General features: G+C 40.0%; 2 protein-coding genes across 7 annotated transcripts in view; both read right to left on the bottom strand.

Annotated features, from left to right (window-relative positions):
* Positions 1–2,336: 2,336 nt before the first annotated feature.
* LOC124117496 (tumor necrosis factor receptor superfamily member 16-like) lies at positions 2,337–8,709 on the bottom strand. 3 transcript variants are annotated; one of them, XM_048387962.1, is made up of 5 exons: positions 8,603–8,709; positions 5,969–6,365; positions 5,073–5,243; positions 4,117–4,428; positions 2,337–3,930 (listed from the first exon to the last, which is right to left on the bottom strand). In XM_048387962.1, exons 1-5 carry the CDS (start codon positions 8,681–8,683, stop codon positions 3,368–3,370), a joined length of 1,524 nt encoding a protein of 507 aa, XP_048243919.1. In that variant the 5' UTR covers positions 8,684–8,709; the 3' UTR covers positions 2,337–3,367. The 3 variants fall into 3 exon arrangements, with proteins under 3 accessions (XP_048243919.1, XP_046335374.2, XP_046335375.2); XM_046479418.2 differs by having other exon boundaries at positions 2,337–4,428; XM_046479419.2 differs by having other exon boundaries at positions 2,337–4,419.
* A 10,399-nt stretch (positions 8,710–19,108) lies between these two features.
* LOC124117493 overlaps positions 19,109–27,653 on the bottom strand; it is a 28,358-nt gene continuing 19,813 nt past the window's right edge. For all 4 annotated transcript variants that reach the window (XM_046479416.2, XM_046479415.2, XM_046479414.2 and 1 more), the window contains exons 7-11: positions 27,394–27,486; positions 25,554–25,652; positions 21,562–21,804; positions 20,711–20,879; positions 19,109–19,814 (exon numbers count right to left, since the gene is read on the bottom strand). In XM_046479416.2, coding sequence (XP_046335372.2) covers positions 19,655–19,814; positions 20,711–20,879; positions 21,562–21,804; positions 25,554–25,652; positions 27,394–27,486 — 764 coding nt within the window. In that variant the 3' untranslated portion in view covers positions 19,109–19,654. The remainder of the gene's footprint in view (positions 19,815–20,710; positions 20,880–21,561; positions 21,805–25,553; positions 25,653–27,393; positions 27,487–27,653) is intronic.

Here is a 27,653-nt window from a genome sequence, read left to right as displayed (position 1 = left end):
GTCTACGGCACTGTGAGGCACGCCTAGGTAGAATATATAGGTCTTCAGCAACCCATGATTGCTGTAAAATGTGACAATGCTTGTCGTAAGAAACGACTAGCGGGATCGGGTGGTCAGGCTCGCTGACTCCGTTGATGCATGTCATCGATTCCAATTGCGTGGATCGATGCTCATGATATTAATCACTTGATTGTCTGGTCCAGACTCGATTATTTACAGACCGCCGTCATATAGCTGGAATATTGCTGAGTGCGGCGTTAAACAACAAACAAACCAAAATAGTATAGACAGCATCAGAGGTTCAGCAGCTCCAAGTCCAGCTTTCATCATGACAGCTCTGATGGTCGTGCAAGGGGCGACAGGCGTTCCGAAGAACATTTTAGCGACGCTTGCGTTACTCAACGTTGTCAGTTTGGGGTAATGTAATGGTGTGGGTTGGGTTCACAACACATGGAAGAATATCATTGTTAATTTGAATGGCGTACGCTTCTGGGCCCTCGGTCGAGATCATGTTCTTGTCTTCCTGCAAATGCACGTCGAGCGATACATTGCTTCCGGCAATGACAGATAGCGTGTCATATATCTGGATGTATATGAGATGTAACCACTTCGTCTACCGACCTGACAACCCGGTTGTTTTTACAAATGTTGAATTATATTACAACTGTGAATACAATCTTTAGTTTCATTCCTCAGAGTCAACTCATTTCAGTGTGGTGTAAAAACGTTCATCTTTACAAAGCTGATGTAATTGTATCTCATTCATAAACTGCCGGGCAAAAGAAAGTATTCACTTGAAAATTGGATTTGACCCAAAATTACAAACTATAATACCCGTATGAAATACATTACCGTTGAATAACAATGTCTTGTTTGTTTCATTTTTAGCCGCCTTCTTTTGCCCGTCAGTCTATTATTCAAGTATTCCAGTATCCTGATTTCATAAGTCAATTATTTACGAACTCATGAACTCACTCTGCATCCAATCAGTTTACATGCACCATCATTATACAGCATATTAATCAACCTACACCTTTAGGGCTGTCTCTAATTGATTGAAACAGAAGAGTACAGAATCAAATTCACTATTTCCGTTTTGATTTTGACTGCATAGTTTGCAACATCATCAACATCATGCAATATCAGCACCATCATGCAACATCGGCAGCATCATGAACCATCAAGCACCATCATCAACACCATGCAACATCATCAACACCATGCAACATCATGCAATATCAGCACCAACATGCAGCATCATGAACCATCATGCAACATCATGCAGCATTATTTATCATCAGTAACATCATCAACATCATGAACCAAAAGAAGGTATGATATTGTTTATAATCTGATGACGTCAAATGAATAAAATGAGAAGCATGTGATGATTGGGTTCCAGTTTTTACTCGACAATGTTGTGAATATACCCTTTTGCACACTGAGAAAATAGTCTAGCGTATTCTACGCTGGCCAGTAGGTTAGTAAACAACGAAGTTACTATCCTTCCTGGTAGATTTTACGCGGCAGATGTGGAGAGAAGGGCCACGCTGCCGGTTATCATATTTCAGTTTCGGCGCCAAGACCTCGTGACAATGCTCACTTCCGCCTTGGTCAGTGTCACGCTCGCCATTTTGAGAAAACAAGAGGATGGTCATGAGTCAGGGTGTAAGCTATATATTAGCTTTGTGACGTTCTTAATAATATTCATGATGACAAAATTAACAACTTTATAGCATGTACTAAATGAAGAAGGGATGTAAGTTGATTTGCCAGACGTGAGTGTAAAACAAAACTTGTATAATATTTTTACCAGTCACTTACATTTTGTAGTATTGTGCAACTAAACTTAAAAGGTCACTGTTAATCATTATGTTTTATCTTTCATCTGTATTATGTATGTCATTTGTTATTTACTTCTTGTTTTTGCAAATTGTATTCTGCAGCTGTCGGCAAGGAGCGCAGAACAACCAAGAAACGAGCATTTATTAAAATGTAGTAAAACTTACTAAAGCATATATAGTAAATATACTATTGAAATTAGTACATTACGAGTAAACCAGTAATTTGACAGATGGATAGTAATCTTTACTAACTGATTTGGAAATTATACTATTCGACGATAGGCCATCCTAACGTCTAATTAGAAAACATTTACTAACTGGTTTGTATAGTCTACAAACATGTTAGTGTCTAACTGGACAGCGAAATTCACTGAGTTAGTCAAGTTTACAAACTATTTCTGACAGTGCATGGTGACCACATGACCAGGTTCCCCTGTGAATCTCACACTCCATGGATGACAAGTGGGTGCCTAAGGCAAACAACAAACAAACTTGACTTTAAAAACCGTTTATTAAAATAGCTTTAAAAAAAGAACAATATTAGGGGCGGGGAGTTATTACACTGGAAACGCGAAATATAGTTTTTTACAAGTCTTACTATAAATCTGTAACATCTCTCTCCCCCTTCTCTGTTACATTACAACTTCTCATTAGTGGGTACACATAAACATTATAATGAGAATAACATGGAAAATTGGAGATCATGAAGTGGAAGTTGTTTTTACGTTTTAGTTGGTTGCCGAAAAAAGAACCAAAGCAATTTAACATAAGTTCAGTGTTGGACGCGCTCCTTCTGTCAGAAACATGCCGCTAACGCTGATCAACACTATCCATGTTATTAACCTCTTCTGTTCAGATACTGCTGGTAAACATGTTTGTCCACCAAGACAACATATTGTGAACCATTTAACATAATGAAAACATAAAGAATATCAGCTCAGAAATTCCAGTCACTCACACGGTACAAATTAATATTCCAGCGCCATTTAGCTAGCTCGTCGAACACTTTTAGCTGGCGTTAATTTCTAATGCTGCATTTTAGACCACATTCAAACCTCGATTGAAAAAATGTTTATTTAAACTAGATGCAAAGGAGCCCCGACCGACAGTCAGACTGGGTGGTCATCCCTACAGACAGTCCTTGTTACCTCTCCCTTGCGTCCTTGACCAAGCATCCTTCTTCAGAGCATTCACACAGTAAGCCACGGGCATGAGCTTCCGCTTCAGTACCCTGAAGAGGAACATTGTCTTTGTTTGCTCCCTGTGTAACGCCGCACTCAGCAATATTCCAGCTATATGACGGCGGTCTGTAAATAATTGAGTCTGTCATTATCAGACAATCCACTGTCTGACAGTCATGGGAATCGATCCCACAACTGGGATACGATGATATGCATCAAAAGAGTTAGCGAGCCTTACCACCCGATCTCGATATTCTAACCTGGATGTTCACGTGTCAGGAACAGTGTCGGTGCCGTTTCCTCTTTACTGTTAGGAGATTCCGGCTCATCCACTGGGATTAATTAGACGTGGCTGACTGTCCCTGATCCTCCAGCCACAGAGTGATCCAGTGTAATGCGTGAGAAAGGGATGTAACCAGCAAATTCTTCATAATCCACTGATCTTTCATCATTACTTGTCGCGAGATTCCCTCCTACGTCATATCTCAAGCCAGCAGATTGATCTGGTGCATCGTCACCTCTTTCCCCGAGAAGGAAATGTACGCCAACATGTCCCACGCCAGCTGATGGTCCTAATCCTGCACCATCTCTTGTCCCGAGATTCCTGCCTTCCTCATATCTCAAGCCAGCAGGTTGTTCTGACCCATCACAATCTCTCTCCCCAAGACAGGGCACCCCAGTCAATGCAGCAGACCAACCTCGGCCGTCATGTCTCACACCATCAGGTTGTTCTGACCCATCACAATCTCTCTCCCCAAGACAGGGCACCCCAGTCAATGCAGCAGACCAACTTCCGCCATCATGTCTCACACCATCAGATTGTTTCGACCCATCACCATTTCTTTCCCCAAGACAGGGCACCCCAGTCAATGCAGGAGACCAACTTCCGCCATCATGTCTCACACCATCAGGTTGTTCTGACCCATCACAATCTCTCTCCCCAAGACAGGGCACCCCAGTCAATGCAGCAGACCAACTTCCGCCATCATGTCTCACACCATCAGATTGTTCTGACCAATCACAATCTCTCTCCCGAAGACAGGGCACCCCAGTCAATGCAGGAGACCAACTTCCGCCATCAAGTCTCACACCATCGGATTGTTCCAATTCTGAGCCTTGTAACAGAAACAACTCCGAGGCCATCTTTGTTGCTCTGTTGATTTTTTTCTTCTTTGTGCAAATGCAACATAAGAATGTCACCATGTTCCTTCTATTTCCTTGTACGTGTTCACAATATCCACGGATGAGAATGATGGTGATACTGATGACAATGAGGACAAGGAGGACCACTGTTGTTGTTGTGAACAGCGTGAGTGTGTCCTCCAGGCCATGTGATGAAGGACTTTGTGTGCTGGCTGAATCTGTGGTAGATGAGCCTTTTGGGGGGGTTGATCCTGAAGATCCTTAAAAGGAAACTTATGTCATTCATGTAACAAATTCCATATATCATACGACAAAAGGAAACACTTGAAAATAGGCTCGTTTAGGGACCGAGCATTTGTTATTGTGGTGGCAACTGGGATTTTATCGAAAAAAATAAATGTCCCCGAAAATTACCGAAAAAGATTTATGCTGCAGCCTATTGAAAAAAGAAGAAATTGTCACCAACAAAAATGACATTGTTCCAAAAATATTCATGCTCACACATTTTTTAAACTATCTCCACATTTGTCTCTACGTGTATGTGTGTGTGTGTGTGCGTGCGTGTCTCTGTGTGTGTACATGTATGTGTGAGTGTGTCTGTGAGTGTATGTGTCAGTGTGCGTGTCTGTGAGAGTGTGTGTGTGTGTCAGTGTGCGTGTCTGTGAGAGAGAGAGAGAGAGAGTGTGTGTGTCAATGTGCGTGTGAGAGAGAGAGAGAGAGTGTGTGTATCTGTGTCTGTGTGTCATGTGTGTGTATCTGTGTGTGTGTGTGTGTGTGTGTGTGTGTGTGTGTGTGTGTGTGTGTGTGTGTGTGTCGTGTGTGTGTGTGTGTGTGTGTGTGTGTGTGTGTGTGTGTGGCTGGAGGGTACTTCACTATTATATACAACATCCATACATATAATTACCCGAAAGTGTCCTCTTGGGCATGGGCCCCCCAATGATGGGCATACACCTCATGGTGGGGTTCCTGCTCTTGGTGACGCACTCGTCCACCACCACAGTGGCCCCCGGGTGGTCGGGGTAGCAGTAGGAACACTTGATGCACGAGCTGGGCAGGTTCGGGTGGCGGTAGTAGCCTGCAAGTGAGTAGAAAGTGAATGGGTTTAACGCCACGGGTCCTGACACACTTAGGGGCCAAATCGTGGTGTCTGAGACGACTGGGTTTTCCATGCCAACGACTTCTTGAGTAATCAGAGGTTTGTTTATTCACATATCTATCTCCCTGGTCCATCATACCAACTGGTAATGCCACTTAAAGAAAATATCAAGACATTTAACCTCTACCAGACCAGACAAGCCAGTGATTGATGTCATTAACATCGATCTACGCAATTGGGATACGATGACATGCATCAACCAAGTCAGCGAGTCTGACCACCCGGTCCCGTTTTGTGTAAACAATTCCAACCTATAGTTTTGTTTCGCTGTTATAAAACGCGATTTTCATGAACCTTTTACTAACCAATCAAAATGGGTAAGGGAGGTAACTCGTACTGCCCAACGTCGAAATGGGTAAGGGAGGCAACTCGTATTGCCTAGAAACATAAGCTGCCGCCAGGTTTTTTTTAAAATGAAGACATCCTTTCTATCAAAATGACTTTTGAGGGCAGTTAGTTTATCAATGTTGAATTTCTCGTGAACTCAATTGGACTGGCCGCCATTTATTTTATATCGCCAATCAACTTGACGTAGGGGGATAGCCCAAAGGTGAAACCAACGTGCACGGGTGTGGTCCTGGTAAACCTAAAAACATAATATGGTGATTTGTCGGTCACAAACACACTTTTGAATAAGATATTACCTTCAATACAATCTCCACACTTGTAGTCATGGGTCTTGCTACAGTTCCTCTCCACCGTCATCGCCCTGCTACATCTACTGCACGGCATGCAGAATCCAGCTGACCAATCAGAAGAGTACATGTCTTTTGCACACGGTTCGCACTGCGTGTTCGAGGTCAAAGTACAATAGTGAGACACGAAGGTTCCAGGCAGGCAATGCGAGCACTTCCGGCATTTGATTCCCCCGCTAGAAAATGTCCCATGGTCACATGACTTGCAACCCGTATCCGATTGGTTCGTGCATGAAGAGTTCACCTCTGACCCGGGAGGGCACTGGGCACACGGTTTACAAGACTTGTGGTCTTGTGCATTAATGTCATAGTAGTGTTGTTCAGGGCATGGTTGCGAATTCTGTCCCTAAAAAAAGCATCGCTAGGTAATTATGGTATGATATATATCACGACACGCATGACGATACCATGCAAGACGAGACTTTACGACATCAGGTATTTGTATATATTGACAAACCCAAGATCTATATTTCTATGAAACAGTTCATTCTACGAGAGGTGTTTTAACTTTGAGTTCAAAATAATCGTAATAAGTAATAGACGGCGTGCCAGCTTGATGTTGGAAGAAAACTCGAGGGTGAGGTGAGGTGAGGTGAGGTGAGGTGAGGTGAGGTGAAATGGATTATCGTCGCATTTAATATTATTTCACTTATATTACGACGTGTTTATGTGACTGTTCGTCCTATTCCGGACTACTGTGTGTTTTACAGTGCTGGTCCACTGAGATACCATGTTGTAGTTTAACGTGAAAACGTCACTCAAGACTCAGTATACCGACTTCGAGCCGACCAGGCCTTGTCTCCTTCATGCAGGACACCGGGCAGGGTAACAAGTACCATCTTTTAACGTCTTTATTTGGTACACTGTAGTGCATTCTCTGGAGAGTTACGTCCCTTTGCCGCGTAAGGATCCGCTGCTAATGATCATTACAGATAATGATGCTTTGTGTGTCAGTACCATGGTTTCAACAGAGTGGTAAACATCTTTTATTGGCGTCAGTTTGGAGTTCTTCTCACATCGTGATATCACCTAAATAATGTTCAAAGCCACGATAAACTAAAATAATAAATTGATCATTTTCGGAAATCGATAAAAGAGATACTAGTAGATGTTTAAGAAAAATAATTTTGTTCAAAACCTCAAGCAAATCTACACCTCGCTGCTTGTGTCCCCATGGGGATTCCGGGTTTGAATTAGTCCCCAACAACCTATGCTGGTCGATCGCTATCTTGAGGTGACTTTAACGGATCGGGTGGTCGGACTCGGTGATGTGTTTTTTTACCACGGCGGGGGCAGTCGGGTAGCCTAGTGGTTAAAGCTTTCGCTCGTCACGCCGAAGACCCGGGTTCGATTCCCGACACGGGTACAATATGTGAAGCCCATTTCGGGTGTCCCCCGCCGTGATATTGCTGGAATATTGCTAAAAGCGGCGTAAAACCAAACTCACTCACTCACTTACCACGACGCCATTGATCGTTGTTCACAATATCAATCACTGGACTGGATGTTCCAGGCATTATTATTTACAGGTCGCTGTCATTTAGCTGGAGTACTGCTGAGGGCAGCGATAAACAAACAAAACACTGCTTCTGAAAAAAATTATCTAAATATATCTTGCTGACGACTGCCAATTAAAATTTGAATAAGGAAGTCTCTTGAACACTACCGTGGCGGAAATTAATGACAATCAAGCATGTGTAATTAGATAAGCGAGTTTATGACTCATTATTTAAGTGCGATTTTCGAGAAATACACTCTAATTTCGAGAAAATATTGACAATGAAAAGCGTCCACTTATTTCATTAAACAGACAGAATATTATATTGTGTCATATGAAGAATTGACCTTCATTGTGTGTGAGTTCATTGGAGTATGAACCTTCTTAGAGTGAGGGCCAACTGTATGAACGGCGGAGCTTGTGACCGACCTCTCGTCCAATGGAAAAGCCGTATATCGTGTAAACGTCAAATTAAAAAATTATATCCGCATGAATGTATTTTATATAACATTCAAATATGCACATCAGTTTTAATTTAAATCATTTGAAAAATAAAAAATAAATATTCCACTGTTTATCAAGTTATGTATTATAACGTCGTACAATAGTTGCTCTCGTGACTTTCAGTGTGGCTGCCCCGAAGTTATGGAATGATCTTCCACTTGAGATTTGACTTTCCTCAACATTTCAGACACTCAAAGCAAAACTAAAGACACATTTGTTCAAAAAGGCTTTCCTGAGTGACATTTGAATACAGCGCTTTGATCATGAACTCTACATGGAGGCTAGCGCATTAATAAGTGCACATTTCTAATTATTATTATCTATTGTCGAGTTGATTGCAATATGGTGGCATTTGTGAAAGCATCAAGAACATGGACATTCACAGATTTGTAACGCAAAAAAGGTAGCAGCTACAAGATATATGCTCGATCACACCCCAGTGTCAGTATGCTATATCCTTTTATATAGTATAATGACACTGGGTGTGACCATATATCTTGTACTACCTCTCTGCCTCGTATTATATGAGTCCGGTGTATTGATCTGAATCTGGTCATTGATATTTATAAAATCATACTTACCCAAGTTGTTGACATCACGTCCATTATAAATATTACGATGACTTTCATTGCAGATTCGGAGTGTGTAGAGCAACCGAACATCTTCAGGCAATGACGCCACGAGTTACGTGGACTACCGTAGTTATATTTAGATACACGGAAAATACGTGCGTCTAAATATAGAAGGAAAACTTTGGCATTTCCGGTGCAGCATCTGACTCTAGAAGAATCTGCTGTAACCACGACAACGAATGCATCGCGATTATGGACTGGTTATTTTAGTTGTCTAGGTTTTGGTTGTGGGTATATATTTTCTTCCGTAATTACTTAAACACATTTAATTGTTTAGCCAGAGACCAAACATTATTTGTGGTGTCTGGTTTAACCAAAGACATGGCCCCTGCTAAATTGGCCAGGAGTGACGGATGTCTACCCCCGTGACAATCCGGGTTAGAATTGGTGGGTTAACATGGTTAACGGGATGGGGTGGTCAGACACGCTGACTTGGTTGATGCCTGTCATAGTATCCCAAATACGTAGATCGATCAGGGTTAAACCTTTTAGTCCCACAAATAGTTATCTTATTTCAATATATATATCTACAAAATAAACAAAATAAATCAAAATGAAGCCCAGAACAATCCTTAATTTAGACATGTTAAATCATTAAAGAATTGAGTTTTTTCAGTTTACTCTCTAGGGTCTGGAGGACAATCGAAAAAGCATACATGTTATATGTAACACGATTTATAGATCCTTTAGCAATTTTCAAGTGGGTCAAAAATTCATAAAAAAATCATGTTGAGGTAACGATAGTTGATTTTCATGACAATCTACTTTGGTGTCACTCAGAGGGTTATGATTGTTAATTGTTTTACACCGATAATACTCCAGCTACATGACTTCGGTCTGTAAATAATGGAGTCTGGACCAGACAATCCAGTGATTGATATCATGAGCATCGATCCATGCATTTGAGATCGATTACATACATCAACCAAGTCAGGAGCCTGACCACCTGATCCCGTTAGTCCTCTTACAACAAACCATGACAACGCATTTTAGTCGCGGCAAAAATGGGTTGCTGAAGACCTATTCTAGCCCGGATCTTCACAGGTCAAGAGAGAGAGTTGTGAGAAAATGGACCAGTACCTTAGGTACAGAAGCTCACCCTTATTCGTGAACATACAAATTTGAGTGAGCAGTGACCCTTGTTTCATTCCAGCCTTCACCTTTGACCTTTTCGTGAACACCTGGTATCATCAGTGTTTGATAGTGATTTATAAACACGTGCTCATGATGCAGTCGTACTCTTGTGTCGGGAATCGAACCGGGTCTTTGGCGTGACGAGCGAACGCTTTAACCACTTGGCTACCCGACCACCCCTAGACTTCTTATGAATATGGAAAGGGATTCATAACTTATTTTCAATCATTTGATTACATCATCACTTTAGTATCCATATTTGATTTGTTCGTCTGATTAACGCCACAATCAGCAATATTCCAGCTATATGATGGCGGTCTGTAAATAATCAAGTCTGGAACAGGCAATCCAGTGATTGATATCATGAGAATCGATCTACGCCATTGGGATACGATGACATGAATCAACCATCAGAGAGCTTGACCACACAATCCTGTTAGTCGTCTCTTACAACAAGCATAGGTTGCTGAAGACCTATTCTAGCCCGGATCTTCACAGGTATTCTCGTTTTTGAAATATTAGAATGATTGCCTTACTCCATTCTAATGACCTTGGCCTCATAGAAAAGTCTACCAAAGTCTACACAACTGGTGACTATGCCAAGAGGTCATGTTTGTCTAGTTTGGTGCTCATGTACACCAATGAAATGAGGTCTCCAGTTTTTGGTCTGATAAGGTGTTGTATGATAAATTCATTGTGACCTTGACCTTAAAATCTGGTCAATTATATGCCCAAAACGATCTGTTTTGAACACTCATTAAATCACTGTACATTTAGATCAATAGAACAACAAATATTTCATGGCAGACATATATTTTATTTTCAAAGAAGACAAAACATTGGAGAGCATGTATATGAAGATATATTGCATAAACTCCATATATTGCATAAACTCCAGCATTGTTGTACAGACTGAAATATAACATAGATTTGATCTATAGAAAATGTGTCCACTGATATTGGCCACTCTTGTATTCAGTGTTCAAATTACTTATCGGCATATAAAAAAAGGCAAGACGGTTAAATAAAAATCACACATATACATACTGTTGATATTTTTAAAAATATATTGTCCCTGAGGATAAAAATGAGTGTTAGTAGCACATGAAACAGTTATGAAGACGATTTCTTGCCAAAAACGGGAAATTGACAATTGATCATAAAGACTATGTACAGATCTACCAAAATTCATATTTTGTTTTTGTTTGTTGTTTAACGCCGTACTGAGCAATATTCCAGCTACCGCGTATATGACGGTGGTCTGTATAAATAATAGAGTCTGGACCAGACAATCCAGTGATTAACATCATGAGCATCGATCCAGCATCGATGAATAAATAATAGAGTCTGGACCAGACAATCCAGTGATTAACATCATGAGCATTGATCCACGCAATTGGGATACGATGACATGCATCAACCAAGTCAGGAAGCCTGACCAGCCGATCCCGTTAGTCGCCTCTTACAAACAAGCATAGTCACCTTTTATGGCAAGCATTGATTTCATCTGTATAATTCAAAAAGATTAACGCTGAAAATTGTCCCATGGCACTGTAACTCACCTGGACACTTCACAATATATTCTGCCAGCATAGCTTTTCAAACATTTACTGCATAAATACTGAAGGCAAAAGTATTAACAAATATGAGACAAGTAAATAAATGTCCACAATCTAAATATGAAAACATGAATGTTTTATTGTACACCATTGTTGCAATATACTAAAGTTACATTTATTTTACACAAAGTTTCAACTCTGAGCTTTATATGACTTCTACGGAGAATAATTTTTCTACTACCATACAATTGTTACACCTGTTTCACATGAAACACACTAAAATCCAATTGCCTCTAACAACATATGATGCCATCATACGAGAACGATACATGCTGAAGTTCAGCTTCCTCAATCTGGCTATGTCAGAGATAATTATATACAGAGACAAAATTGCATTTTGATAAAATTTCACAGCATTATGATACTTTTGTTCAGCAGTAAATAGTTTTTTGAATATGGCTGCCACAGTGGCCATATTGAAAATCATATTTGAACCTCTTGAGCAAATTCAGGTGTCATCATTGGTGTGAGCAAGCATGTGAAGTTTCAGCTTCATTGGTCCTGTGGTTTCTGAGGAGATGCTTACAGATGACATCAACCACAATGACAGAAGCCAGACAACCAGGCCATGACATAGCTCACCTGACTTTCAATCAGCCACACAACCAGGCCATGACATAGCTCACCTGACTTTCAATTTGCCAGACAACCAGGCCATGACATAGCTCACCTGACTTTCAATTTGCCAGACAACCAGGCCATGACATAGCTCACCTGACTTTCAATCAGCCAGACAACCAGGCCATGACATAGCTCACCTGACTTTCAATTTGCCAGACAACCAGGCCATGACATAGCTCACCTGACTTTCAATCAGCAAGATAACTAGGCCATGACATAGCTCACCTGACTTTCAATCAGCCAGACAACCAGGCCATGACATAGCTCACCTGACTTTCAATTTGCCAGACAACCAGGCCATGACATAGCTCACCTGACTTTCAATCAGCAGCGTTAAAAACTTGAAAATACAACATGTCTTCGTGGACAAATACTAAAATGTTGGAATATCATATCACTCCATTTTCACCAGGGATAGGCTTTGCCATGAAACTAGGTTGCGTCACAGGATACATGTTCGAACATGGACTCAAGACAAGGTACTACGCTGGTTCTTCTTTCAGCAAATAAAATGCAACCTGAACACAACTGTATTTTGCTTCATTCTGTCAACCTTTCCGATTTCATTGAGAAATCAGAGAGAATGTTCTTAACCTCAAAACTAGATTAGAAAACCAAGAAAGGAGGGAGCAACTCCGTTTAAAACAAACAATTATGCTTCGTAGGAAATGAAAAGCTTCTATAACATTCCAAAAGGTGGAGAAAAGACGAAGCACTGGTACCATCACTGACCATGTTCATACCAAAAGCCAGTAATAATACTGTACAAGCACATGGCTACAATATTATGACTTGAATAATGGAAAGACAAAACACTTTAGTGTAAACAGGATGGTGGGGTAGCCCAGTAGTTAAAGCGTTCGCTCGTCACGCCGAAGACCTGGGTTTGATTCCCCACATGGGTACGATGTGTGAAGCTCATTTCTGGTGTCCCCTGTCGTGATTTTGCTTGAATATTGGTAAAAGCGTTGTAAAACCATACTCACTCACTCATGAAGTGTACACACTGGTACTGGCATCATAAACAAAAGTTGAGAACTATATCATGAGGTAAAAAATGCGGAGTGTTCTTGACATTGCAACAAACAGGTGAAGAGAAACACAGCACTGTATCAAGCAACAGTGTAACTAAACATTTCATTTACAAAATTAAAACTCTAAAATATGGGGTCAATATTTAAACTGCCGGGCAAAAGACAGCATACACAAGAAAATTAAAAACTGTGTCAAAACATAACAAGGCTGAAAACAGACTTCAAAACATTGCAAACTTAATGTCTCAAATACAACTACGATACACACATCGAATAACCATTTCTTTCTTCACCTTTCAGCCAACATCAAACATGGGTGTATACCGTACTTCCTTTTGACCCGCAGTGTATGATGCCAGTGCAAAAAGAAAAGTGAACATTTTCATTTATCTTAAGGAAATATGACATTTTTGTGACATTAAAATAAAAGAGTATGCAGTGGGTTTCACTATCTGGGGAAATACTGATTGTCGATGGGTGTACCTATGTACCCGAGATTGTCTCAAACAGATGATTACCCCTCCAGTGACTTAAAACTAACAACCTTCACATCCTGTCATCAAAGGGACATAACCCAGGGTTTCTTATTGGTCCATTTTCTAGAAACCTGACTGATTGTCATCAAATCTGTCCTATAGGTTTCTTAAAGTTTGGTCAAGATATAGAAGAATATTATAGGAAAATATGATAAAATATGTTCTTGTCTTTGCAAGTTTTCTTGGCAACCAACTAAATTGTCAGGTTCAGGCAGTGTATAGCTAGATTGTAGTTAAAAAAAAGGCAAACAGTATATTTATGTTGTAACACACAAATCAGTAAAAAACAATACAAATGTCCTACTTTGTGCCCATGAGAAATGCAATTACTGATGATTATTTTAGTTTGTTTTAAGTACAACAAACAACTATGCAGCCTAAACACTAGACTTGCACAAGTCTCTAAGGCAATAATCAATTTAAATCATAAGTTCTAGACTATGTAAATAATAAGAACAAGTTGTCGTCATAAGAGACTGGAGTCCTGTACTGTCCACATAGCTGTGTAGAAGGGGGTGCGCATTATACACGAAATAATGAGTTTTGATGTTTTTTTCCCCATGGAAAGATCTTACCCTGAGCACGTAACACCGGAAATACCACGTCAACAAATCCATACTAAAGTACACAAATTAATCATGTAATTACACTGTCTGGCTATAAAAAGTGTTCTTTGTATATCTGGACTTATGTATGTAACTTATTTCATTAATTTTATTCAAAATTTCTTTTAATATTGTTTAAATTAATTTCGGCGAAATCGTGCGTGAAGTGATCGGAAGATCGCACAACTCACCGTTATTAACAGCAACCACGGTCAGATTACCGCTATTGACGCTTTGAAACGAACATTAATTGACACAGAATGGATACATATATCATAAATGCCATACTTTGACTCGTTAAAAGTCATATTTGTTATAGTTTGGCGATTCTATGTCAACACGTGGTTCTCGTGTTGGGGGTACTGATCATCCAACACACTGCACTCAGCCTGTGAATCACTGGGTGTAAGGGGGCCAGTGTGTTCTATGGAAGGCATGTGAGATTTGTCTGGGGAAGACATCTGCCTCTGAGAAAACTGGAGAAAAAGTAATTGCAGAGAAAAGAACTAAATGTCACAATTGCTGAAAAAACATTAAAATTAACATAAAATCTTACAAAGACAATTTGAAGAAAGATCATCAGCATGCTTTAAAAACAATTTAAAAAATACCTTTTTACATTCTTATAAGCCTAGACTATAACATTACTGACTAATTATTAAACACATTTTGATCGGTAAGATATACCATAGATTCCTGCAAGGTAGATAACTCCACTGTTACAAATCTACTACTGAATATGCGATGGTTAATAAACTGGGTGAGAAGCATGTATTATATACAACCGGATGTCACTTGAGGCAGCAGCACATTAGAAAGTAGTTTCAGAGTAACACATCTCATCAAGCACACCTTAGTGATAAGTCTTTATAATGCTATAGCTGATGTGTTAAGTAAACCGTCTTGCTTCACACTTTATCTTGCCAAACATGAAAGACTTTGGTCAATAAAATACATACATAACAATATTTCAAACTATTTTGCACCCAACATAGAATAATAGCGTGGCTGACTTGTCTGACCTGCTTTCTAGAAACCGTAACTGGTCAATCTAAACGGACAGCTCATATGAGCTGTTCAACTGATTGTCTGAAACATTTCTTTGTGTTAAACACACAAGTCTACTGTCAGTGGAATAAAATTAATGGTTTCAGATGTCACTTTATTTCACTTTTCTTTTCCTTTATTTTTACTATAATCTGATCCTTTACTCCGATAGGCTACTTCTGTGTGTATAGATCTGAGGACATCAGGGAAAGTGGGAATGGGTTCTTGAACCAATCAAATGTCAACTTTCTTAACCAACTTGATTCAGAAATGTTCAATGTTGGCAAAAGAAAACTGACTCAGAACACAAACATACCACCCCAGTACAACCTTCTGCGTTTAGATCCCTTGGCATTTTTTTGTATTCAGATCCTCCCAATCATAATCATTTTTGAGATACTGAAATCAGATATACTTGTCTGAATGTTTCGCTCACTCAATCCTGTACCATGTACCAGTGAAGATCAGGGTAGAGAATAGGTCTTCAGCAACCCATGCTTGCCGTAAAAGGAGACAATGCTTGTCGTAAGAGGCGTCTAACGGGATCGGGTGGTCAGGCTCGCTGACTTGGTTGATGCATGTCATCGATCCCAATTGCATAGATCAATGCTCATGATATCAATCACTGGCTTGTTTGATCCAGACTCGATGAATTACAGACTGCTGTCATATAGCTGGAATATTGCTGAGTGCGGTGTTAAACAAACAAACAAACAAACACTCAAAGCTGATTGGCTGATTAAAAAATTCACCCTACACAACCACCAATGAAGCATCCTCAGGTCTTCACAAGTCATTCAGGTGTGACATCAGATCTTCACACACAGGACGGCCTCCGTGGTCTAGTGGTAGAGCGTCCACCCGGAGAGCGGAAGGTCCGGGGTCCAATCCCCAGCCGTGTCATACCAAAAGACGTTAAAAGTTGGTACTTGTTGATACCCTGTCTGGCGCTCGGCATTAAGGGGCTAAAACAAGGACTGGTCGGCTCGGAGTCAGTATGCTGTGTCTGACTGGGGTATTCATGTTAAAACTGCGGCATGGTATCTCAGTGTGCTGGCACTATAAATCGGCATCAGTCCGGACTAGTACAAGCAGCCACACACACACACATGCATGCATGTCGCTATATAAGTGCAATAATCTTGGACGCGACGTTAAACCAAATTTCACCTCACATCTTCACACACAGAAGTATGATATCAGAGTTAAAGGTATGTGTTCAATGTCATTGCATTTTATAAGGATCACGCAATCTGTAGACCAATATATATATATATATATATATATATATATATATATATATATATATATATATACACATATAAAATGTTATATATCTTAATTATCAATAAAGACCTGAAGCACCACACCCAAGCACCTTGCAAATAACATGAGTCAAGACTCCTACTATGGTGACCAGAGGAAGTCATTATCTCCCATTCAATGAACATGACTGTTAAAACAAGGCAAAAGAGAACAGGGCTCACTAAAACCCCCGACTTCAACTCCAATATATTTCTAAGTTCAAAACATGAAAAAAAAGCAATATTTTTTCAGAAAATACTCTTTTTTAAATCAAACTTTGCCGTGCACCTCACCAATTGGTATAGAACTGTACCCCCAATTGGAAAAGAATCCATGAAGTAGTTTTCAAGATATAGGTCGCACAAATGTTGAAGTAAAACAAACATTCTAAGTTCAAAACATGTAAAAATTCCTATTTTCTCAGACAACCCACATATCAAAATCAAACTTTGCACTGCACCTCTTCTATTAGTATGGAAACTGTTTGCTAAATTTGAAAAGAATCCATCAAGTAAGTCAAAAAATGAAAAATAGCTGTAATTTTTGTAAAAATCCAAATATTGAAATCAAACTTTGCACTGCACCTCTCCTATGTGTATAAAGCAGGTTCACCAAGTTTGCAAGAATCTAAACTGTAGTTTCAAGTTATAGGTCACACACACAAAATGACCTCAGAAGGACAGACGAATGGACGGAATTCCCTGGTATAACTATATATCCCCGCCCTTTTAGGTTGGGGGTATACGAAGTTTTACCATGTGGTTACTGTAGTCTAAATTTAAGGGAACAATACATGACATACATAACAAAATGTGACATAATTCAAATACAATAGCTGTTATTTGTAATAAGGTCAGACAAATTAAGTGCTTGTTTCACAGATCTATCCATAAACTAAAATAAAAAATTCAAAAATCCCCATAACAGGACATAACTGTGTCTAGTTAACCAGCTATCTTTAAATTTAGAGTTTACATTTTTTTTTCATGTCCAACCCAGCTCTCACCTGAAGAGAAAGGAGAGCATTTTCTCCCTAAAGAATCACAGCGAAATAATACACAGTAATCATAGTAATATGCAGAATGCAGCAAGTCAACAATTTTACTTTTAACTTAAAAAAAAAGTGTTTATTGTTGTAGTTTTTTCCCTTCGGCATTTGGGTATTTTGAGGATAAAATTCTGTAAAACAAGTATTGAAACTGGTCTGGCCTGGTATTTATCACCACCATTCTTCTCATTCACTACTCACAACAGCACTACATTCACACGTCACAATATTTCATATCTATACCGAGACAAAAGCAATGACTTCAACATTAATTTATGAGAAGCAGATAATCATGAAGTCTTTCTGCTGACCTTTCATTCGCTTCTTACAACAGCACTACATTCACACCTCACAATATTTCATATCTATACCGAGACAAAAGCAATGACTTCAACATTAATTTATGAGAAGCAGATAATCATGAAGTCTTTCTGCTGATCTTTCATTCGCTTCTTACAACAGCACTACATTCACACCTCACAATATTTCATATCTATACCGAGACAAAAGCAATGACTTCAACATTAATTTATGAGAAGCAGATAATCATGAAGTCTTTCTGCTGACCTTTCATTCGCTTCTTACAACAGCACTACATTCACACCTCACAATATTTCATATCTATACCGAGACAAAAGCAATGACTTCAACATTAATTTATGAGAAGCAGATAATCATGAAGTCTTTCTGCTGACCTTTCATTCGCTTCTTACAACAGCACTACATTCAAACCTCACAATATTTCATATCTATACCGAGACAAAAGCAATGACTTCAACATTAATTTATGAGAAGCGGATAATCATGAAATCCTGGCCTGTCTGTACTAATATCCCACAGTTCTCTTTAATACAAAATGCTGAAAAATATGTTTCTTCATCATACAGAGAGACATCAGATCATCTGATACATGGTAGGAACAACGTCAAACATAAACATAATTTAATGTCTTGAAACATCATGAACAAAGGTTGACAACATCGGCAAATTATTTGCGACAATGCAATGGTATGACGTCAAACTGGGAAGCTTTGCCTCACAAACAATGAAACATGAGACCATGGGAAAATAGTCCCCCTTTAACTTGAAAGACATGGGTGTATCACAATATATCAAATGTGTTCTTACTTAACAACTTCTGTGAGAAAGCTACATTACTGTTAAATATTGAAAAAAGTCACACCTTTCTCTCCTGTCTAACAACGCAATGAGAGGAATACAATTACCGTATTCGACGTATTAAGCACCCAGGGCGCTCTCAAAATTAGAAATAGGGGGCTCTTATTAGACTATTATTTTGGTGGAAAAAACAGAGTTGAAAGATAAATTTCATGGTTTATGCTGATGGCCTGAACTGTTTATATACGACAGATATATTTTTCAAGAATTTAATTGCCCATAATTAAGGGTGCATATAACACACGAGTGCGTATTATACATAAATAAATAAGTCTTGTGTACATTGATCAATCGGAAGGGGTGCTAATTGGGATTGTTCACTTGCCAATATATTAGCAAATATCGGCGCGCATATTAGAGCGGGGCGCTTATTACGTGGAATATGGTATACAACTCCTGGTCACTGTATGTCACACCTGTCAGAAATCAAACAGGTGTCTTGTACCAGATTTAAAGATCCACCCACCCAAAATTATAATTCTAAAGCCATCGTAACCGCCTCCCCAGTCTGCTAACAAATAACAGTATGGAAAAACTCCACTGGACCAGTATGGGAAGGGCAATAACTCTTGTCATCTCGACAACATCCAAAATGCACATCCTTTAGATTGATCATGATTAAAGAAGTCCCTAAAAATATTTATAATTTCACTTTTTTATATTTCAACTACCTATGGTTTTATAAAAACAACCTGTACACTAATAATGGTTCATCAGGTGTTACTTACACAAGATTATTAAGATTTATACTTGTGGCAGAAATTACGTAACTCTCATCGTTCTAGAGACTCAGAAGTAACATTTCATTAAAATTCCATAAATAACGTTTCATGAAATTAAATTAATATGTGTCTAGAAACAACACAGTAATAGTCATAAGTACTTATTCAGTATCTGGAGAGGTTCACTGGTTGGACTCATATGCTCTTGTAAGAACTCTGTAAGTCTTGCAATGGTGGTGCCTTTCTGGTGTAGGAGTGTCAGGACTTTCATTGTGGGCCCGTTACCCCTAGGCTTACCTTTCAAGTGGTACCTGTGGAGATGGGAATAAAAATATTATCATCATACTATTTCTTTATCTGATGCAATTAAGATTTAAACAGTTACCAAATGTCACAGTCTGTAGGGCTATGGGAAGGCTTAGTGGTTCACGGGGCGGTCGGGTAGCCTAGTGGTTAAAGTGTTCGCTCGTGATGCCGAAGACCCAGGTTCGATTCCCGACATGGGAACAATGTGGGAAGCCCATTTCTGGTGTCCCCCGCCGTGATATTGCTGAAATATTGCTAAAAGCTTCATTAAACCATACTCCCTCACTCACTCACTAACTGCAGTTTGTGTGTTGCTTCAATTAGTTATGAAAATCTGCTCATGAAGATCCAAGTTAGAGTTGGTGTTCAGAATCTGCACCCTTGCTTGTTGTAAGAGGCAACTAACGGGACTGGGCAGTCAGGCTTGCTGACTTAGTTGATGCATGTCATCATATGCCAATTGAGAAAATGCTTGATTCTGATTAGACAATCAGAGGTTTCAAATCACAATAACCACCTTTGATTGAAACAGCAGCATCACCATGGAAGCTAAATTTATTGAAGAAAATGACTTCTTCCTCAGTCGTTGTCAGTAGGCACCCATGAAGATCCGGGTTAGAATAGGTCTTCAGCTACCCATGCTTGCTGTAAAAGGCGCCTTTCCTTGTTGTAAGAGGCGACTATACTTGTTGTAAGAGGCGACTAACATAATCGGGTGGTCAGGCTCACTGACTTGGTTGATACATGTCAATCGTATCCCAATTGAGTAGATCAATGCTCATGATGTCAATCACAGGATTTCGATTACTTACAGACTGCCATCGTATTGCTGGGATATTGCTGTTGTTAAACAACATATAAACAAACAAACAATGATTCACACAGACGTCCTGATACCTACTCGTCATGTTTGACTTGCTGCATGTCGTAGTCCAAGAGGGGGGAAACGGCTATAGTACGCCAGGAGATGACGCCTGGGACCTCCTCCTGGTCAAACAGGACACACAGTCGCTGGACGTCGCTGCGGTTCTTCATCAGCCTCCCAAACCCAGAGCCTTGTCCAGACGGGCCTGAAACAGCAGCAGGTTCAGTAGCTTACCTTCTCTTCATTTCATCGACAGTGGATTCAGATCAAAGCATGAAGTCAAGGAGTACTCGTCTTCAACACAGATTCAAATAACTTCAATGAACTTCAGGGTGCATGGATCACCCTGACTTATATATGTCAAACATAGTATATACATAATATATACAATGGCAGTTATGCAGATATTCATTAATACATAGAACTGTTGCAATCCAGACTTATTGTAAGTGGCTACAAACGAGATCAGGTGGTCAGGCTCGCTGACTTTGTTGATGTATGTCATCGTATCCCAATTGCGTGTTTCTATGCTCATCCGAATCAGCAATATTCTAGCTATATGACCGTGGTCTGTAAATAAATGAGTTTGGACCAGACAATACAGTGATTGGCATCATGAGCATCGATCCACGCAATTGGGATATGATGATATGCATCAACCAAGTCAGCGAGCCTGACCACCTGTTCCTGTTTACGACAAGCATAGTCGCCTTTTACGGCAAGCATGGGTTGCTGAAGACCTATTCTACCCCACATATTCATGGGTTCATTCTGCCTCCGAATCTCACATATCACCTTGACGAGATTTGCATTGGTTACAACAAAAATGTACTCTTAAACCAATTCCAGCCTGAAACTCGGTTATTGATCTTGGTCAACAAACATACCCGACAATGTCGACACTTTAACCTCCAAAAAGAAAACTCCGCACTCCGAGGTACCATCACTGAGGTCAGCAATCCAGTTGTATCGTCCGGGGTGCTGAGTTGACACACTGTGCAGAACGATCTGACTCGGGGCCGACTGTGGAGCCGTGTAGACCTCGCCCCCTGACCCTGCCTTCTCCGCCGACAAGGCCGTTACTACTAAAGTGTCCTCCTTGGGTGTGGCCGAGATCATGACGTTAGTACCTGCAGACACATTAAGGTAAGATTTTGTAGAGTGTTTGAGGTTTTGTGTCATGAATGTGGTTGTTATCTTCCCAAGGCAAGAGAGTTAACAAACTATAAAAGTCCAGTTTCCACCCTTGCCCCTACAGTTTGGCTGGACAAACGAGTGTATGCAAAGTCCAATCAAAATCGCGTCACGAAAACGAAATCCAGTTTGTAAACTGTCATGCAGATTTCGGTGAATTGCAGGATTTGTAAGCATGTGCACCGCCAACTCATTGTCAACAGATATTATACAAATCTTTTCATGTTTTTAATCAAGGTGCTCAAGTGATTTGATGCACTTCGTGATGTAAGACCCGTTTTATCACAATATAGATATTGATAATCGAACAGATCGTCTTGACTGGGCGTCGCCATTTTGTTTGAAGCAAATGCAAGTGATACGAGAGGTGGCATCTGATTGGTCAATAGGAGAAGCTTAGAAGGGACATAACTCGTAATAGCCACTGGTGGCGCTACGATCGAGCCCAGGAATTCCAGCCTAGTTCGGCAAGGCTGGAAACTGGACTTTTAAAGTCGTTAACTCTCTTGCATCGGGAGGATGGTGGTTGTTGACACAGTGTAAATCTAATGAGTTGATACATTTTGTCCATTGACTCAACAGTTGAGGGATTCTGGTTAAGCATAAAGGTCACCAGCAATAAATTCTGCTTGTAAGAAGCGACTAAATGGATCTGTAGTCAGGCTTGATTTGGAGGATTGCATGTATCGATGCTCATGATATTAATCACTGGATTGTCTAATCCACACTCGATTATTTACAGTAAGTGAGTGAGTTGGGTTAAACACAGCTTTTAACAGTATTCCAGTTATATCACAGCATGATGTGGGAGGAAAGCCGAAGTTATACAGGTCTTAGACGTTTACCACTTTAGTGAAAGCCACGAGCATGGGTATGGTGCTGACAAACCTTGAAATATAATATTGCTAACAGTGGCGTAAAAACAATACTCGCTCAATAGTTCAACACTTTCAAACACTGATATTTACATTCATTTATAAATCCACCAACCCAAATGTTAATGTTCATGTGTAGGAAAAATCAGAGTCCTGTGATGAGCAAGACATTTAATACCAATCGTTGCAGATTGGGTGAGATAAAAAAATGTAACTTCTTTTTCAAATGTTTCAATCTGGCGGATGTAGATGAACACATGGGTGGTGACAGGCTAGTAGGTAGGAAGTGATGCTCTCTAGTACTTCTCTGTCAAGCACAGTCAGTTACCCGAGTGCTTCCTGTCAGGATGCCACGATCAGATCTGGTTCTGTATTTGACGCAGTAAGTGTCCTGCACCAAGAAGTCATTGTCATGTATGGAAAGTGAAATTGTATGTGTTTTTTATGAAGGTAACACTTAATGACTTACTAATGATATTCATTCCTGCCTAAGTGTGTGTGAGGTGTGTGTGTGTGTGTTAGTGTTAGTGTGTGTGTATCTGCATGTGTGTGAGGTGTGTCTATAGGTGTATGTCTCTGTGTGTAATGTGTGTGTGTGTCTGCATGTGTGAGGTGTGTCTATATGTGTATGTGTGTGTTTCTGTGTAGTGTGTCTACATGTGTGTGAGGTGTCTATAGGTGTATGTCTGTGTGTAGTGTGTGTGTGTCTACATGTGTGTGAGGTGTCTATAGGTGTATGTCTGTGTGTAGTGTGTGTGTGTCTGCATGTGTGTGAGGTGTGTCCATAGGTGTATGTCTCTGTGTGTAGTGTGTGTGTGCGTCTGCATGTGTGTGAGGTGTCTATAGGTGTATGTCTCTGTGTGTGTGTGTGTGTCTGCATGTGTGTGAGGTGTGTCTATAGGTGTATGTCTCTGTGTGTAATGTGTGTGTGTGTCTGCATGTGTGAGGTGTGTCTATATGTGTATGTGTGTGTGTGTGTTTCTGTGTAGTGTGTGTCTACATGTGTGTGAGGTGTCTATAGGTATATGTCTGTGTGTAGTGTGTGTGTCTGCATGTGTGTGAGGTGTGTCTATAGGTGTATGTCTCTGTGTGTAGTGTGTGTGTGTCTGCATGTGTGTGAGGTGTGTCTATAGGTGTATGTCTCTGTGTGTAGTGTGTGTGTGTGTGTGTCTGCATGTGTGTGAGGTGTGTCTATATGTGTATGTGTGTGTCTCTGTGTAGTGTGTGTGTGTCTTCATGTGTGTGGTGTCTATAGGTGTATGTATGTGTGTAGTGTGTGTAGTGTGTGTAGTGTGTGTAGTGTGTGTGTGTGTGTGTGTGTGTGTGTGTGTGTGTGTGTGTGTGTGTGTGTGTGTGTGTGTGTGTGTGTCATTGACACCACACACAGCAATATTCCAACTATATGACAGCGACCAGACAATCCAGTGACTGACCAAAAGGCCTGGCCATCGTGGTTGGTTGACACAACGCAACACCAAGCAAATCTGACCACTCAATCCATTACGTCTCCTAATACTACAAGCATAGGTTACTGTGGCCCTTCTAATCCGAAGGTACCTGCTGATAAACTGTAATATGCACGCCCTCCTTACATAACTTGATGAGTGAGTGAGTGATATGCCGCTTTTAGCAATATTTCAGCAATACAATGGCAGGGGACACCAGAAATGGGCTTCACATATTGTACCCATATGTAGAATTGAACCCGGGCCTTCGGTGTGACAAGCGAACGCTTTAACCACTAGGCTACCCCAGCACTCCCTTAACTTGATGAAATAAACCCAAAATGTAGTCCTACCACCCACACTTGTTGAACACATTCATCAGCAGGTCATGTTTACAGAAGCCTTCAACAGCTTTCTCCTTGTTTATATTTTTGGATGAAAGTCTAATAATGAAAATACTGAGGCCTAAGCTAGTTAAATGATGTTGTGTAATAGGTTAAGAACTGCATATGACTTTCACTCTGTGTGAGTCCACTGCAGTATTAATCTGGGACAACATCCCATGGTTCGGATGAGTCCAAATTTACTACCCTGTGACCCACCCCTCTATTCCCCGACGCTACCTGGGTAACTGCTGTAGATCTCAAGAGATAGGTACAAAATGTCTGATTGGGAATTGTTTGACGGTAGCCCTGTCAAAAAGTATTTAAATACACATATAAAATGATCTGGACATGCATACACTGAAGTTGACTGAAGTTTTATCTTAATTCAAACATACAAAAGTCAGAAGGAATGTATACATAGTCAGAGTGGATGAGTGAGTGTGGTTTTACGCCACTTTTAGCAATATTCCAGCAATATCACGGAGGGGGACACCAGAAATGGGCTTCACACATTGTACCCGGGTTCATGTGGGGAATCGAACCCGGGTCTTTGGCGTGATGAGCGGATGCTTAAACCACTAGGCTACTCCAGCTCCCTGCATAAATAGTCACAAAGAAATGTGAACATTAGTGACTTGTAGTGTAGCCATGGAGTTCTAGATCATTTTTGTCATAAAACAATATATCACGTAACTTACTACGGGTCCGGGCAGTCCTGTGGGTACCGAGTCCAGTACCCATCTGACCTGAGTTGACCATCCCAGCCCAAGTATAGTCATAGTACCATCAGCCTAACACTATAAACACAGACCACTGAGAGAGCTGACTACTGCAATACAGATGTCAACACTAAATAAGTATCATGTAAGTTAATAATACCATATAATCAGGAATTGGGTGTTCAAAGAGAAAAATAAGCAGTGTTTTTGAGGTAAAAAATATAAATACAGCCTGATCTAATTTATGTTATTGAACGTACCATCTTTTGCGATCCACTTGTTCCGGAGGACATAGCATCTTTGACTGTGCACTGCATTTATCAGCTTCATAACGACTTGACCTTTAGGATTCTGTGCAGCTAGAACCGATTGTAAGAACAGATGATTGAATAGTTGGAAGCAACATTATGTGGGAAACGTTTTTGTCTTGTGTAGTATTTTAACTGAGGTCCTCAATCTGTACATATACTACACAAAAAAGTTTAGGACCATATCATGACATGACACTAACTATACAGGGATAATTCTAGGACATATCATGACATGACATTAACTATACAGGGATAATTCAAGGACATATCATGACATGACAATAACTATACAGGGATAATTCTAGGACATATCATGACATGACATGAACTATACAGGGATAATTCTAGGACATATCATGACATGACATTAACTATACAGGGATAATTCTAGGACATATCATGACATGACATTAACTATACGGGGATAATTCTAGGGTTGGGCCTTGTGCCTTTAGCTCCTAAATTTGAAAAAAGGCCCACATTTTCAAAAAGATGGGGTCATTTGAACATTGTGCTGTATGGCGAATATTTGAAATTTTCACATATAGGGTCCATGTCAGAAGATTCCTAGAGTGAACCCTGATGATTGCAATAGGAAACAGTCAGGTGGTCCTTTTTTGAGTAGTACCATATTCAACGTAATAAGCACCAATTGGAAATAGGGGGCGCTTATTAGAATATTATTTTGAGTTGAAAGATTGTAAATTTTGTGGTTTATGCTAACAGCCTGAAGTGTTTACATACGACAGATAAATTTTTCAAGAATTTAATTGCCCATAATTAAGGGTGATATAACACACGAGTGTGTATTATACACGAATAAATAAGTCTTGTGAACATTGATCAATCGGAAGGGGTGCTAATTGGGATTGTTCACTAGCCAATATATGTTTGTCTCAGTTATTTGTCAGATAAATAACTTATATATTCCTAGTAATAGCTATTTCAAATGAAATGCCAAGTCTAACTGTCAAATGTCAAATGTGTGTTGACAACGTCAGCAGAGAAAAAATGTGAGATCTTCTACCCCATGAATAGAACAATGGCCTTTTGTACCTCCTCATTCCAGGTTATGAAAACTCACATTATAGATGTCAATATACAGAAAGTTTGTATAGGAAAATCAAGAAACATGCTTATCAGAATTTTTTCTCTTTTTTCTTCACTTCTTATTTATGGATTTAAGATCCGTAAAAAAAAGTTTTTCAAAATGTACCTTAGAGGAAATTACTTCATTTGATATCCCCTAGTATCCCTTTTTGTATCAGGGGGCCTGGGTGGCCCGGTTGTCTAAGGTGCCGCGATTCGCTGTGCAGAGTTGCGTCCCTTGGGCACGCCAGAAACCTATGATTGTGGGTTCGAATCCTGGTTCTCCCCGATTATGTTTCTAGGTTTGTCAGCACCATACCCGTGCTCATTGGTTTCACCCAACTGGTAAATGTCTGAGACCTGCATCACTTCGGGCTTTCCTCCCACGTTAAGCTGACACGCCGTGATATAACTGGAATAATGTTAAAAGCGGCGTTAAACCCAACCCAACTCACTCACTCACTCACTTTTTGTATCATCATTTTACAATGTGATAATTTAACAACCTTTGAAACAAAGCAATATTCCATCATCAACATCAATGTAGGGGACACATTGTACCCAAGTGCAGAATCGAACCTGGACCTTTAGCAAGACGAGTGAATGCTGTAACCACTAGGCTATCCCAAAGATCCCTTAAAGTAAAGCCAGTTCTTCAAATACCCCTAGATATAACAACACAGGTGACAACGAAAGATACCTTGTTCTGTTTGCAGACTGTGCTGCTCCTGTTTCTTGTTCCAGTTGATAAGGCAGATGAGAATACACCATGGTCCGAGCAGGAATAACACAACTGAAGAATACACAGGATCAACATGTCACAACTAGATGGGGTTTTTACTCATGTAAACCCCCCCGAAATATGTGTTAGCTGGCGAGAAACAAACGCTAGTTGTTTGCGACTAAATCCAAATTGTTCCATTGAAAACACAAGAAATTAAAAAAATACAAATTGAAAAA

This window comes from Haliotis rufescens, unplaced genomic scaffold (assembly GCF_023055435.1).
Source record: "Haliotis rufescens isolate VD_foot unplaced genomic scaffold, xgHalRufe1.0.p SCAF_7, whole genome shotgun sequence".
In the NCBI taxonomy this organism is placed as follows: domain Eukaryota; kingdom Metazoa; phylum Mollusca; class Gastropoda; order Lepetellida; family Haliotidae; genus Haliotis; species Haliotis rufescens.
The sequence above is the reverse complement of the archived record's forward strand: the minus strand, read 5'-3'. Positions and strand labels throughout refer to the sequence as shown.